Consider the following 16417-nt stretch of genomic DNA (forward strand, 5'->3'; position numbering starts at 1 on the left):
ACCTGAGAGAAGAGCCCAATTATATATCGTTAAAACATATTATTTGCTAAAGGAAAAAACTGAAAGGTTTCCCAAATAAAAAGTTCCTTTATTTAGAATTTAAACCATTTAAGCTAAGAAAGAATGAACGAAACGCTAGAATCGGTTTACTCTTACTGCAACGTGAAACCGTGAAATACTCTCTCTCTATCGTAACGATAGAGCGCATGTTGAACGTTCTGAACGTCAACAACTGCGGAGACTAAACTAAACGTTAGTTCATCTTTGAAAACAGTACGAGACTATCAAAGAAATTCTTTCAAAAACATTAAAATTAAAAAAGTATAAATTCTTAAAAGGTAAATACGATATGACGGGCTCAATGGTAATTAACTTCGGTTCCAAGTAAGGACCGCCTACTACAGTATTAGGAAAGGTCGCATATAAACAAACATAAAAATTAATTTTTATAAGTTTATAATAAATGGAAAGTTAATCGAAGAGGCCTATAAAGGCAGAGAGATATAAAATAAATAGATCTATAACTTGTTAAGCAAAATTACCAAAAACCTAAACACACTTCCGTCTAAGGGAAGGGTCGGCCATTTAAAAGTGAAAGAGAGTCCATACTCTCTTCGTCACCAACACTTCCGTCTAAGGGAAGGGTGGGCCATTTAAAACTGAAAGAGAATCCATACTCTCTTTGTCACCATAATTAAATCTATCCAAAACGAGTTCAAGTTTTGAAATGAAGATAAAACCCCTGCATAGCGAAAGCTCAAAACTGGAATAGTGTACTTCACCAAATCGTTGTGAAAACAAATCCAATTAGGGACGGCGTATTTAGTAGGTCTTGCCTGTGGCACGACAGAGGGAAAATTGGTTCTTTGTTGACATCGAGTACTTGAGTACCTACTTGACAGATGGCGCTGTTGATGTACACCCCCACCTGTATAGCGATCGCTGGCGTATTCCGCCCGTAGGTTTTTTCTGTCGGGCAGCAGGGATGCAGCTATATGATCATCGGGTAAGTTTGATATTGAAAAACAGTGAACATGATAAAATTATCTCACACTCAATGTACACATAACAGTTAACTATTCTAAAGTTAGAAAAAAATTCTATTACGAAAACCAAACCTTATTAATTTGTCCCTTTTTGTGGTATGGGTAGCTACATTCCAGTAATGTGCAGTATTTTTCATAGTAACTACTTCTTCAGTGGGAAAGATATACAGTTTAATGTGGTTCCTCATACTACATATCAAAGAATTGTCATGAGTTAGAATTTCAAAAGCATGCATGTCCTTTAATTGAAATCTTCAAACTAAACGAAAAATTTTTACATATACATTAAAAACAAAACACAAAAGTTTTCACTACAGTTTACTAATCTGTATTGGTATTATTATCATGCAATCTTTCTATAGAAAGAAAATACATTGTTAAAAAGACAGCACACTAAAGATGATCAAAGTTTGACTTGCCAGAACTTTCATTCTCTTCTTCTTGGACAATTTCTCCATCCATATCAAGGAAAAACCCATCCTTCATGGAGGTCAAATCACTTAGCCTATCTTTATTACCATCTCGTGAGGTGCTTGCTAAAGAAAAAGTTCACTTAATTATTGTAACTCTATATCAACAATATTAAAAGAATTAAACCATGAAATATTATATCTTTTGTCTAGTAACTGTAACAACCATACATTTCTATACCAATTTCACAGTGCTAAGTACAGTACATGATACAGTATATTATAGAATGAAATAATTTCAATTTACTTCACATGATGCATTGGCAAACTATGCAACTGTATAAATAAATGAATAGAAGAAAATATATGAATAAAAATTTACTAAAAACATTTGTAAGTATTTGTAATAAAGTTAAAAGTGATGTTGAGAAAGAGGTTGTGAGGATAAGGGGAAACTAAGAGAGTGGAGAAACAAATACTGTATGCATGATGGGTAGTAGCAGTAGATTTGTGGTAACTTTGATGATGGAAGAATAAAAGAAGTTAATTTACAGAAGTATGACAAATTAAATGTACAGTGCTCTACAAAAGTGAGCTAATCATTACAATTAGATTTTAATAAAATAACACTAATTGGCATCTCAGGCATAACCTTTGTCTGGTACTTATTTTGATGGAAAGATAGGTCTATTAGGTAATATAGCAGAATGTGATTTCCTAATACAATATATGTGAAATTTGTAAGAACAGACACACAGAGACACATTTTTAATATAACGTCAATATTTGGGCTAACTCCATGAGCTCAGCAAGAGCACAACTCTCCCCTCTTACTATGAAAAAATGGTCTGGGCACCAAGGATTCTAAATTATGAGAGAATCTTGACCACCACAAACCTCCTTATACAAGGCCAGCCCAGTGGGCAACTTGGGAGTGGTGGGTTCAGTAGCAAGCAGACAGTCAGTTAATGCGGACCACAGGATAACCAGTCTGCTGCGGCATTCTGATCACCTGGACAGTAGTTAACAATAAAGTTAAATTCGGACAGGTCCTCCAGTGTCCGTGCTAGACAACTGTCCACCATCTTCATGTCATGAAGATACATCAGGGGACGGTGAGCAGCATGAATCACGAAAAACTAACTATAGAGGAAGGCCCTGAAGTTTTTTCCCAGGAATTTACAGAGTTGTTGAAGCGGTATAATGTTGTACATGTGAAAACAACTCCATATAAACTCTCTATCAATGGTGCAGTGGAGCAGGTGAGCCATACCATTGGTGAGTTACTGAGGGTGATTTCTGGGAATCTCTGAAATGGGACCAGTACTTATCCCGAGCGGTTCTCAGGTACAACCATTCCCACCACACTGAGATTGGCAGTACTCCAGCTGAGAACATACTGAAGGGTGCTCACGATGTTGATAGTATCCCGTTGCTGTCAGCAGAAACGAGAGACCCATGGGCTTAAGGACATCCTCAGTACAAACTGTTCAAGGAGGGTTCTCTGGTTCTTAAGAAGGTGCACCAGTTGGGACATCTTCTGACGAACAAGCTCATCCCTAGGTTTGAGGGTGTATTCCATGTTACTAAGGTACATGAGAATAGTCACCTATGAGCTGCAGAGACTGCCTGATGGTGAACTGGTAAAAGCTCACCATATCCAGTTAAAGGCCTGGTTTGAACCTCCAATTTATCTTAGGAGGCACTTTCTCTAGTATCCGACGGGTCCTGATCCTTTGACAGAGACTCAGAATAGTCCAGGTTGATTAATTAAATTTCGTTTAATTGATCATCCTACCTCTCCACTGGAATTCATTTGTAATGTTATCTATATTCACTTGAAATGTACCGAGTTGGTGTAGGGCATTGTTGCTTGTCATGGGGAATTTTGAGATGGACTGGAGATCTAGTGGGGGAGAATTTGGAGAAATAGTTATGAAAAATTTAAGTTATTTTCTAGATTTATTATTTATTATCATTAGTTAGGTTGAACTTAAGGCTGTTATAAATTTTATGTATTGTTCATTTAATCTCTAGTCCATCTCTAAAAGAATTCTTTTTATTACAGAGTGACGGTGCCCTGCACCCAGCAGGGATTATAGGCTAGATGAAGTTCGTCAATAGAAAAGTTACTCAAAACCTATTTTATTGTTATTACTTCTTCCCGTATACTGATGAGTGATTCAAGTTTGCCCTACTACATTGTGATATAATTAAGATTAAGAGCAAATGAAACTAGATAATAAAGAAGAAGAAACAAGACTGAATCATAAAATCCTTGGAAAAGGAGCAATCTAGAGACTCCTAAGTATTCCAGTGAAAAAAAAAAAAAGTAGTGATAGTGATTGTACTGACTGAACATTTTTCCAAAGTCAGAGCAACTTTAACTGTGTTTTATTGTATGATTATTCTTATCACTGACAGATATTGTCCCATCATAGTATAATTGTTGTTTTCATATATTGACATAAGAGTTTCCATGGATAGTGTTTCACATACTTGTCCCCAGAAACAAGTGAACATAAAGTGGCATAGCAAAGTTTTCAGCAGCAGCCAAACTTTAAGTGTTGTCAATGACCAAATCCAGCTGACAGTTCATGCAGATAATGAACCACAGTGTTATGGGGTTCGCCTTTAAGCTTGAAGTTTTTTTTTGTCACAAGCCTGGAACTTTCCCGTGATAATATCTACATTGAACGGAAAGGCTCTGTCTTGATGTTAACAATTAGAATGTTTGCATCACAAACCAGATAGGGCTTTATCCTGTAAAAGGGCTTTTATTTGTTTTATCTTATTTCTGTGTGTGACTTTGAAATCAAGAGGGGGGCCTCAAAATATGATTATAATTGGCCTTGCCTCTTGTCCATTTTCATGGGTGTAGAATAACCATGACATACTGTGTATCACAGAAGATTGTCAGTTTTTTTCTACACCAAAATTTTTTTTGTCTTTCTGGTGTAGAGGTGAGAAAGTAGAGTCAGGTCCAATGTGCAACCTTGTTTTATAATCCTTTTGATCTTGATGCAAGCAGTTATTTAAATTACATTTAAATTTAGCCAAGATGTGTATACTATTTATACTTGTCTATGTAATGTATATCATTCTCTAGATTGAATCATAAGAGGCTCTGCCTGGATATATCTAGGTCACTGCTTCTGGTTGTTGGAGACCTGTACCTTCTCATTTTTTTTCTCTCAAAATAAATATTTTTTATATTCTTGTAAACTTTTTTTTCTTTCCAGTACATCATAAGTGTCCCTTTGTCAGCCATTAATTTAGTTTGTTTTTTTTCTTTGGTATCATTGTTTTTCCCCTTTTTTTATTTCCTCTACTGATGTTTAGTACCTACATGACCTGAAATCGGCTTACCTCTGAATAATATTTTGCAACTACAGTTCTAGCTGGGTCCCCTTGCCCAGTATAAAATCAAGGGGTGGTGCCCAGTGCTCAGTTCTCTTGACCTGTTACCTAGATTTTTGGGTATTCCACCGTTTAATCTTTTTGTGCATTGAACGATGGTGTGTGGTCGGCATTCGGACACTAGTCAGTTTGGGTGCTACCTCTGGCCACAGTCCGCAAACCACTACAACATGATGCACCATTTACATGCTAAACTTATACGGACAATTTCTAAAATTCACAAGGAAATACAGTATAGTAAATATCCTATGTAGTTCACATCAAGTTTAAGGTTCTTAAATGGGTAAAGCAAAATGACAAATTCGAAGATAATTTGTATTTTTCCTAACCATACAAACCTTAGCTATTTACACAGGGTTTACCTTTTAGCACAGCTGAAATGGCGAGCCATTAGAATTTAACGAGGGTGTATTACCCCTGCGCTAGTTAGCGGGAGGGTAGGGGAGTGGTAGCTAGCTACCCCTCCCCTCCCTCACACACAGATGAATGCTCACTTTCACTTAGAGGTAGGACTTGTCTTGGGGGACAGGGCTGGCGGGCAAATGTGTGTAAATAGCTAAGGTTTGTATGGTTAGGAAAAATACAAATTATCTTCGAATTTGTCATTTGTTCCGTAACCGAAATACAAACCACGCTATTTACACAGGGTGACTTACCCCTTAGGTAGGGTGGAAAGTCCCCAGCCATACTGGCTTTGGCTTTACCCGGGGACTCAGAATCCGAGTGAGTAGCACTCGATAAAAGGAGTCCCTGCACCTCACAAGTTCCTTGCTTCGTAAGGAACCATGTGGCCTACGTAAGCTTGTGTGTGAAGGAAGAAGTGTGACCCGTCCTAAGCAGTTGACCTGGAGTTCCAGAAGGAACTCTGGGTTAGGACGTTCCCAATACCACCTCGTCAGGGTATGGGGGACGCGACAGTATTGACTCAATACTCGGAACACAAGGAAGCATGGTTTACCTGCAGAGGTTCGAGGTCAGCTATGCAGAGACCAGGATGCTGCTTCCCCGTAGAGGGGATGATGAAGAAAGTAGTAAGGGCCAGACATACTTCTTTCGTTCATGCAGACTAAAACCTGATAACAATGCCCTCAACCTTCTGCTACCTGTCCAAAAAGGAGCCTGAGGTTAGACCAGCTGTTGTGTAGCCACCACAGAGCGATAGAAAACGTATCGAGACTCCTGTGGGTCACGCCCTGCAGGAAGCGGGCTGCGAAGGTCATTAGACGCTTCCAGACTCCAGCTTGTAGCACCTGCGTCACAGAGTAGTATTACTCGAAGGCGAGGGACGTTGCGATGTATCCAACATCGTGCTGTAGGGCGACGTGACGGGGGAGGGTCTGGAGACAGGTCGAGATGAATGTCCTGAGTCCGGGCTGAAGAGGTATACTGGTGACTCTCCCCCATGTCCTCCTTGTGCTCCCAAATCGGCTGCAACTGAGGACAAACTGCAGCTGTTCCCAGCGCTAACCTCTCGATTCCTTTACTGGCAAGAAAGAGAAGGTCTTGGGACATCAGATACAGAATGGAGACTCGAAATCTTGAATGAATCGGACCGAAGGGCCGGGACCCTCAGATTCTGAGTCTAGCCAACAACTCAGGAGCGAGCCTGAATGTTGCCTTCCCCTCTTCCTTAGAAAGGGGGGAGTCGTAAGAGACCAAGAAGATTGCTTACACACTGGCCGTGGCCAGAGTGAGCAGGAGACCCAAGGCGGAATACAATCCGAGGCCTGTCGTAAAGGGTCTTGAGAAGATCTCTTAAAGGACTAAAAGTCCGAGCCATGCTCCAAGTTGGAGGTCTTCCTCCGACTAGGGCAGGGACGATCGTAGCTTCGCATGAGCGAGGATAGATCCAGCGGACAGGAAAAAGTTATTCCTTTAAGCCTGAAGGTCAGGGAAAGGCTGAGCGACAGGCTTCATTGCCGAGAGCGGAAAGGAGTTTCCTCCCGCCGAAAGGCAATAAGACCGTTATTGCTGGAGAAGAGGCCTCAAGGGAAGAGGTATATCTCCCACGGCACCAACCACCTTAGACTCTTCACTTTGCCTGGGAGACCCCTGTGGATGACTATCGCAGATGACGCGACCTCCGTACCGCGACTGCAGCGGGTTGTCTCCTCTTGAGGAGGAGGCGTAGTGTCTCCAGGCATGAAGCCGAAGCGACGCCCCGGTTCGGGAGCGATGTTGCAGCGTGGTTGCTTGAGTAGTCTGCGCCGTGGGAGAAGCTCTCCCGGGAGTTCCGTCATGGGAAGCAGAGGGTCCAGAAACCGTTCTGCGCATAGTCCCAGTGGAGCTCTCCCATTGAAAGGTTGACGGACAACCTGGTCTTGTTGAGACCCATTGTCCACAGACAAAAGGGAGGGAAGAAGCAGGCGTCGAAGTTGTCCCACCATTACCGGAATGCATCTTCCCAGAGTTTCGGGGTCTGAGACTGGGAGGAAGAATAGCGGAAGCTTGAGGTTCCAAGCTGTCGCGATCAGGTCCCCCAGACCAGTACTTGCTGGTTACCCAAGGTCAAAGACCCCCAGGTACACTCTCTCTACGAGGCTCTGCTCGGATAGTCTGAGAGAACATTCCCCTGCCTGGAATGAGAGAGCCGATGGTGGTATTGAGAGAATCTCAATCATCCCGGTATCTCTACTGCAAGATGTGAAGGTGTGAAAATGCGTCCCCTGCTGGTTAGAATACGCCAGAATCATGAAGTCGACGCGCACGGGGCGACTCGGCAGGAGCTGTAGGATCTGTAGAGGGGCCAGACTAAGGCCCCTAAGCCTGCCTGAATGATGGAGAGGTATCCTTCAGGTCTTGACCATAGGCCTGGACCGGAACATGGCCCCCCCTTTCCTTTGACGAGTCCGAGAACAGCATCAAGAATGTGGGGAAAGGACGAGAATATCCACTACCATCAAGAGGCTCCATAGGTCAACACCCATTGCAGGTCTAATAGTTCCGCTGGTCCCATAGGGGCCAGGAAGTCCGGTTAAACATTGCCTGAAGCCACCGGAACTTGGATCGCCCCACATGGAACTTATCCTGAGGCGACCGTTCGGACTATAGACGGGTCAATGAGGAAAGGAGAACTAGGAAACGTTCCAAGGTAGGGCTGAAAGCTCTGCTTGACTGAGAACAGGTACTGCGACTCTCCTCAGTCTTGCCACAGTCAACCGAAAGGAAGGCTCGGAGGATGTGGTAACAGAATCTGGCGTCCCCAGGCGGTCACCCATCCAAGTACCGACGTTGCTTAACCTCGCTGGACGGACGAGAAGCGGGGTTTCCAACGTGGTAAGGCCGTTGACTCAATATCATGGCCAGATACTCCAGATGTTGAGGCAGAGGAAGAGAAGGCTCCAAGCAAAATACCATGAGCCCACACTCATGGTAAGCATCCGGAAGCTTGTCCCGGCGCTGAAGAAGGTCGAACCCGAGCCTACCGGAGTTGACCAGCCCTCCAAACAGCAGAGGAGGCGGAAGCCTGCACCTGAGCGGCCAAGAGGAAGGCAGGGAGAGTTCTCTGGGGAAACAAACCTGCTATGCCACGGCGGGATAGCCACACTGCATCATAAGCAGGAATACTTGCAGTCTAGGCTGAATTCGACGAGCACCCTGGAAGATGGAAGGAATGGAAACTGAAAGTACCCGTCCTTCCGATCCAGGGTTTAAGGAGTCCTGTCGCCTCGTTACCAGTCTGATCGATTCTGCTGGTCTACGCTGGCCGAAGTTTGTTCGACAAACTTGATCAGGGCTGAGAGGTCGACTAAGGACATCCCCTCTCAGATCCTTTCTTACAAGAAAGGATCGACTGAGGAGGCCGAGGGTGAAGCCATCGATGATCCTAAGGAAGACCTTCGCCTAAGGTATGGATCATTCTGCCCAACCGGGCAACTCTGCTGACGCTATGGCATAGAGGTTCAGAGACACTGAATTCGCTGACAGAGACGGCAGGCGCGATATCCTTGGCTGATCACAGAGATTGTGCGGGAATGGGCATCGGGAAGCTGTCATTCGGATGAGTAACCTTAAGCATCCTCCCAGAGAAAAACCTGCAATCCTAGAGTTCGTGAACTCCTTTCAGGACTATGCCCCCCCGGGGGAGACTCCCGTGCCATCTGTTCCTGACAGGAGGAAACTGCAATTGGACACCTTGTCCCAGTTGTCGTAGCCGATAACTTAGGCCGACGTGATTGAAAGAAAAGGGCGCTGGAGCCCTGCAGAGTCTGGAAGAAAGCACCTTGGAGGAGTGAAAACGGAAGTCGATTTCCTCCGCACAGCCGCTGTCTAAGTCTCTGTCCTTGGGCACAAACAAACTCTTCTCAAGGATGGAAGGGTGTCTGAGGTCGTCGACCTCCACAGATGAGACACCCGAAGGAAGCCCTCAGTCAGCGCGTCCAGATGGTACAACATCGAGCTTGTCAGCAAGTTAGATACTTAACGACGAAAGGCCAAGGTGCCTGAGCTCAAGAGGAGGAAAGTACCCATGCTCTTCCTGTAGCTTCCTTGAACCAAACCTCGGGCCGTAACCGAGGAGGGAAAGAACCTGGTAAGCTCCCAGAGGAAGGGGTAAGCAGTCACCCCTTGTCCGATGGAGAAATCTCGAACGGAAAGCCCCCCCGCCAAAAATCCTTCCAGGGAATGACGGGGAAGGGCTAACCAGGTTCAGGAAAGAGGAGTGTTGCTCAGATCTCCCTTAAGTTTCTCCTATTCTTGCAAGTGCCATGCTCTGCGTTTACGGGGTGAGGCCGTGTTCTGGAAATACGCTCCAGAAGAACTCGCCAGGCTGGCCATGCTGCGAAAACCCCATTGGGAATCGTGGTCGCAATCGCCCTGGAGCTCGCGCGACGGTAATTCAAAGATTTTCGCGTGGGCGAACGTGGAAGCGCCCATGCGCGGTAACGCAAACGAAGGTGAGCGAAGGAGCGCAGAAGGAGGGCAAGCGTGGTAGGAAGGGCGAGAGCTGGTGGTCGGCGAGCGATAACCCATAGACGAGCAATGGATACTGCAAGAAATAAGCCGACGTTTGTGCGAAGAAACACTGTAGGTTCGCGCGACGGAACACCATCCGTCCGCGTGATGGAAAACCGTTGGTTCGCGCGTGGGCGAACATCGGAGAGCATGGGCGCGGACGCGCATGAGTGTAGACGTGCAGGCGTGTGGGCGCGCAGGCGAATGGTCGCGCGGGCGCGCAGGCAAGCGGTCGCGCGGGCGAGCGGTCGCGCGGGCGAGCGGTTGCGCGGGCGCGCAGGCGAGCGGTTGTGAGGGTGGGCAGGTGGATGAGCGCGAGTCCGAGGCGGCGAACGCAAGCGTTAGCGCGATGGCGAGGAAACGCGCTGCCGCGTGGGCGAGGAAGACCGCTGGCGATATGGATCAACAAGCGATCGGTGGTGAGCTGGTGAGCGCTAACGCGCAGGTTGGCGATGGCGCGTTGTGTTATGCCGACGCGATGGTCGAGCAGCATGTGCAGGTGAGCGATCGTGCGTTGGCGAGCAATATGCGAAGGTGAGCGATCGCGAGCAGCATGTGCAGGAGGGCGATCACGCGATGGTGATCAGCATGCGCCGATGGGCGGTCGCGCGATGGCGAGCAGCCTCTGCAGGTGGGCAATCGCGCGATGGCGATCAGCATGCGCAGGGTCGCGCGATGGCGATCAGCATCCGCAGGTGTGCGGTCGCGCGATGGCGATCAGCATCCGCAGTTGAGGGTCGCGCGATGGCGATCAGCATCCGCAGTTGAGGGTCGCGCGATGGCGATCAGCATCCGCAGTTTGAGGGTCGCGCGATGGCGATCAGCATCCGCAGTTGAGGGTCGCGCGATGGCGATCAGCATCCGCAGTTTGAGGGTCGCGCGATGGCGATCAGCATCCGCAGTTTGAGGGTCGCCCGATGGCGATCAGCATCCGCAGTTTGAGGGTCGCGCGATGGCGATCAGCATCCGCAGTTTGAGGGTCGCCCGATGGCGATCAGCATCCGCAGTTTGAGGGTCGCGCGATGGCGATCAGCATCCGCAGTTTGAGGGTCGCCCGATGGCGATCAGCATCCGCAGTTTGAGGGTCGCGCGATGGCGATCAGCATCCGCAGTTTGAGGGTCGCCCGATGGCGATCAGCATCCGCAGTTGAGGGTCGCGCGATGGCGATCAGCATGCGCAGGTGAGCTAGTAGCTGGCGAACCATGTTCCTTCAGAAGAGTTGGAGAACGTTGGCGTGCCGGCTGTAACACACGCGAGCGATCCGGAGATCGCCGAGAGACAGGTGATCGCTGGCGAGCTGATGATCGCTGACGAGCTGATGATCGCTGACGAGCAGAAGGCTACGCGTGGAAGCCTGTGTATAGAAGAAGAGTCCTTGACCCCGACCTGAACCGAAGTTCTAGATCGCGAGGGCGAACGTGGGCGCACAGGGCGCGTAACAGGAACCAACAGGAACAGCAGGGATAATCATCATGAAAGCGCTGACGAACAGGAGAGCGCTGATGAGCAGAAGAGCGCCTGTGCGTTAACACTGAGCAGGAGCAGGAGAGAACACAGCAGAAGGGCGCGCAGGGAAACCCTGACACGCAAGGGAAGAACCCCCGTGGGAGGCAACCCTTTGCCCCGAAGGGATCGTTGTCCGCCGGGAGACTGATGTCCGTCGGAAGACCGCTGTCCGTCGGGAAGACCGTTGCCCGTCGGAAGACGAGATCAGACTGCTGTCCATTTGCACCAAGGCGGAAGATCGAGAAAAAGGAGTTGTAGGCTGCAAACGGAGATTCAAAAAGGCGCCTCAAGCACCCTTATAGGGAGATGAGAGGCCCTTACGACGAGGCGGACGGTGGGCCTTACGGCGAGGGAGGCCAACAGCAACAGCAACAGAAGAAACCTCCGAAGAGGAGTCTCTATGAGTGTACTCTCTCGCGAACGAAAGAGAATCACTTCGTAGAAGAGACCGGTCAGCAGTGACCTAAAAGGAGCAATCCTTCGAAGAGGAGCTCCTGCAGTTGCCCAGCCCCTTGAGCGAAACTGCAGGTGTGACCGCTCAGCACCAAGAGCATAGTCGCACGAAAAAAAGGCAAGAGGAGAACCCTCCATAAGGGGAAAAACTCAAGCCTGGACAGGAAAAACTTCCCTCAGAAGGAAAGTTACCTGCCCAAGGAGGCAAGCCTCCTGAGAGTTCTAAAATGAACTGGAGAACTGTCCGTCGTCACGGGAGTACTTCCAGTAGAAGGAGACACGCCCCTGACGAAAACACAAGGGGGGAGGCAGCAACAGCCGAATCCCCAGGACTCAACAAGACAGCTCACACCGTTGCCATATTACAGAAACGAACTAGATCGGTAACTGTAAAAAAATAAAACAAAAAAACATTAGTACACATTCATTCCCCCGGGAAGGCTCCGAAGAGGAATCCCGAGGGAAAGGAAACAAGAATTACACAACAGGCACGTGCCATCACAACCACTTACACTCACGGAAGGAGAGCTGTAACCAAAACAGAATTATAACAATTATAATTATGTAACTATGTAATTATGTAATTTAAAAATGAATGAACACTAAAGAAAGAACGAAAACACCGAAAGGAATCGTTCTACAAAGCTGAAAAATCAACAAATACAATTAGATTCATAAACTAATTGAGACAAAAGTACGGCGTAGCAACCCCCCCACACGGAAAGGAAGCTACAAGGGCGTAGTAACACGTAGTAAAAGGGTGAACGACCTCAAGAGAGAGAGAGAGAGAGAGAAAGACATAAGTCAAACTCGATCGCCACCCATAACGCCGGCGGCCAACTGCCGAGGACACCACGTAGATAAGTACACTACACACACAAATCTGAAAAGGAAACTTACTGATTTCTATACTCAAATATGTATACAAACATGAAAACATGTTTACATAAATATTGAGTAAATGAAAAGTAAGCGATTAAGTAAAGACAAAACAAACAATGGCTGCCAAGAGAGGACCAAGACAGAGACGTCTGTCACAGTCCGAGCCAAAAGTGAAAGTGAGCATTCATCTGTGTGTGAGGGAGGGGAGGGGTAGCTAGCTACCACTCCCCTACCCCCCCCCCCCGCTAACTAGCGCGGGGGTAATACACCCTCGTTAAATTCTAATGGCTCGCCATTTCAGCTGCGCTAAAAGGTAAACCCTGTGTAAATAGCGTGGTTTGTATTTCGGTTACGGAACAATTAGAGAATTTCTGGTAAAATATTTGGAGTTATCTATCTTGAATGATATTCATCATCACTAACTGAATACTATCAATTCACTTTAATGTGTTCAGAGCAAAAGTTGTGTGGTGGTGAGAGCTAATGTAAGTCAAAATGGGGTAAAAATCACATTATCACGTGTGAATGGCTAACGGGACTACGTGACTGATTACTGCACATCTCGTATTAGTCTCATTAGAAATAGTCAACTAAAAATACCCATAAGGCATGATTTTTTTTGTTCACAAAATGATGCAATACTCATAACCCGATTCAAAATTTTATTATCATCATTATTACATGCTAAGCTACAACCCTAATTGGAAAAGCAGGATGCTATAGGGCCAAGGGCTCCAACAGGGAAAATAGCCCAGTGAGGAAAGGAAATAAGGAAACACTACATGAGAAGTTAAAGAACAATGATAAAATTAAAACAAATCTTTCATATAAAAACTTGAAAAAAACATAAGAATAAAAAAATTTTGAAGTTTTTATTCTTGTTTTTTTTTTTTTTCAAGAGAAAGAGAAACCGAATAGAACAGCATTGCCGAGTGTACCCTCCAGCAAGATATCTCTAAGCCAAGACAATGGAAGACCATGGTACAGAGGCTATGGCACTACCCAAGACTAGAGAACAATGGTTTGGTTTTGGAGTGTCCTTCTCCTAGAAGAGTTGCTTACCATAGCTAAAGAGTCTCTTCTACCCTTACCAAGAGGAAAGTAGCCCTATTGCAGTAGTTAACCCCTTGTGCAAAGAAGAATTGTTTGGTAATCTCAGTGTTATCAGGTGTATGAGGACAGAGGAGACTATGTAACGAATAGGCTAGACTATTTGGTGTATGTGTAGGCAAAAGGAAAACGAACCATAACCAGAGAGAAGGATCTAATGTAGTACTGTCTGGCCAGTCAAAGGAACCAATAACTCTTTAATGGTAGTATCTCAGACCCTCTTTTGGAAAAAAAACAATTCTGACGTTTAGGTGACTGTTGCCGTGGAGAGAGGCAAGCACCAATGGTAGAAACCTCAGGAGATTTTCTTGAGGTTTGAAGAGGGGCAGCAGTCGCTCATCCAGGCGAATGGTGGTCCAAAGCAATGCGTTGTTTGGGAATACGGTGCTTGGTAGGAGCTTGGTACGCTGGCGAGCGACGCGATGGTCGGAAGGCGCGTTGAACAGGATCCTCTCGACGAGCCAGAGAAATAAGCTCAGGAGAATGGCATGCATGTGAAAGGGGTGCAGGCAACTAGTGCGTGTAGGCGAATGGCGTGGGGGTGATTGGCGAGCAGGCAGACGGCAAGATGGAGAGTGATGAGTGGTAAGAAGTCGGGAACCAGGAGACAGGACAGGAGACGGACAAGCAGGTGGTCGGTGAGTTGAAGATTGGCGCGCAGCAGGATGCTGAGCTGAAGAGAGGAAGCGTCCTTTGGAAAGACAAACATCCTCCAAAGGGGACCGCGTGCGATCCTCAGGCGGAGAGCACAGAACCCAAGTTCGTGAACTAGCGGCAGCGTCGTCGGAAGAAGGCGAGAGCCAGAAGACGTCCAACCATGAGGCTCCTCTGTGAAAGAAGGCTGCGATGACGAGGCTGAAGTGCCATAGAGGCGTCTCTTCACCGATGGCGAAGGAGCACCTCTGAAGCGAAGAGGAGGGCGAGCACATCTGGATTGACGCCCACGGTGATGCCCTCTAGGGGCCGGGGGATCAGCAAGCTGACCTTCAGCAGCAGTCCTCCGAAGAGGAGTCTCTATGAGTGAATTCCCCACGAGGGAGAGAAACACACGTAGGAGACACACCTAGGACTTTGGTTTCCTCTCGAAGGATGTTCGGCAGGGGAGAAAGCGCAGTCTTCAGCAACGGCGGACGTGTCAGAAGAGGCAGGAACACTGATAGGATGGGCAGCAGATGATACCTCTGACACCACGACATCGACAAGGGCCCAAGGATCCACTCCCTAGCTGCAGCAGGGCCTACTTGGAGGGCAGACCCAGTAACCCAAAGGACAACTAAACCTATAAAAAGAAAGTCATAGACCCCCCCCTTGGGAGAGAGGCAGGGCTGCTTCGCTGGGGGAAGCAACATCGTCTCTCGAGGACCGAAGTTGTCCAGGTGTTAAGTGGGATGCGCTACTACTCGACAGTCCCCCGGAGGAGACTAAACGAGCAAGAGCTTTGGAGGAAGGTCGGAAGCGGAAGCAGCAGCCTTGGATTTCTTCTGTTTCAAAGAAACCTCCGAAAGAGAAGAGTCCGGCTTAGACTTCTTTTGCCTTCGCCCAAACCTTTCCCACTGGGAGGCAGACCACTCAGTACACTTATTATCCATATCACACCGTTGACCTCTGCCGGTAGGGTAAAGGGTGTGAAAATCGGTGTCCTCAGCGGACATGAGTGTACCGCAGGAGCAGCCCTCAGGACCAAGGCAGGTATGCATGACCGCTAGAAGCCAACACACACACTGAAAAGAGAAAGCAAAATAGCATTAATGGCAGTCCAAGTATTTGCGAAGATGAAGAGCGGCAATGGCCATTCACCATCCGAGCGCATACCGAGCTCAATCACAGGTGTGTGAGTGGGAGGGGTAACAAACTAACCCCTCCCCCACACTAACTAGCAGGATGGGTAGTTAACCCTTGCTAATTTTAATGGCTCGTGCTTTCAGCTGACAAACTGCTGAGAGTTCAATTGGAGAAATGTGACCCTCGTGAGGAGAGACTTACTTAGGAGGAAATCGTGGATGATCCCTTGCAGGGGATGAATGAGTCGCTGTTCGTTGAGACGAGATCGATCAGTAACCAGAGGAGTAAGGCTGGACAGCTTCCTCCAAAGAGGACTGTGGCAGCGAGGAGGTAAAGAGACGTCTCATAGCCGAGGGATCAGAAGCACCCTAAAGGCGTAGAGGAGGATAGTCTTCTGTCACCGACACCACGATGGACAACGAGCGTAGGATCAGCAACCGGACCATCAGCAGGCTTCCAAAGAGGAATCTCTATGAGTGCCCCTTCACTAGAAAGGGGAACACCCGCAGGAGACGAGCCTCTGACTTTGTTCTCGCCCCCTAAGGACGATCGTCAGGGGAAGGAGCGCAAACATCGGTGGCAGTGGCCGGTGAAGCAGAAGACACAGCCACAGGATCTGCTGGCAGGGCAGCAGAAGCAGAAAGATCTCTGGAAGGACTCCAAAGAAGTGTCTCTATGGGTGGTCTCTCTCGCGAATGAGAAAGGTGATCACCTGCAGGAGTGACAGCAAAGAAGATGAAGGGAAGTTCTGCCTCAGAAGGAAGAAATAGCCCAATACCTAGGGAGGAAAATTCTCCGTCGGAAGAGAAAGTAGTCCAACCCCTGGAGGTGAACCTCTGGGCAATGCTCTCTGC

At 47.4% G+C, this 16417-nt stretch overlaps 1 protein-coding gene across 1 annotated transcript in view; it reads right to left on the minus strand.

The window, feature by feature from the left end:
* LOC137651500 (uncharacterized) overlaps nucleotides 1-16417 on the minus strand; it is a 160582-nt gene that overhangs the window by 61249 nt on the left and 82916 nt on the right. Inside the window, exon 9 of the mRNA XM_068384727.1 lies at nucleotides 1466-1582. Within this exon, the coding sequence (XP_068240828.1) occupies nucleotides 1466-1582 (117 nt within the window). The remainder of the gene's footprint in view (nucleotides 1-1465; nucleotides 1583-16417) is intronic.

Source organism: Palaemon carinicauda, chromosome 13 (assembly GCF_036898095.1).
Source record: "Palaemon carinicauda isolate YSFRI2023 chromosome 13, ASM3689809v2, whole genome shotgun sequence".
In the NCBI taxonomy this organism is placed as follows: domain Eukaryota; kingdom Metazoa; phylum Arthropoda; class Malacostraca; order Decapoda; family Palaemonidae; genus Palaemon; species Palaemon carinicauda.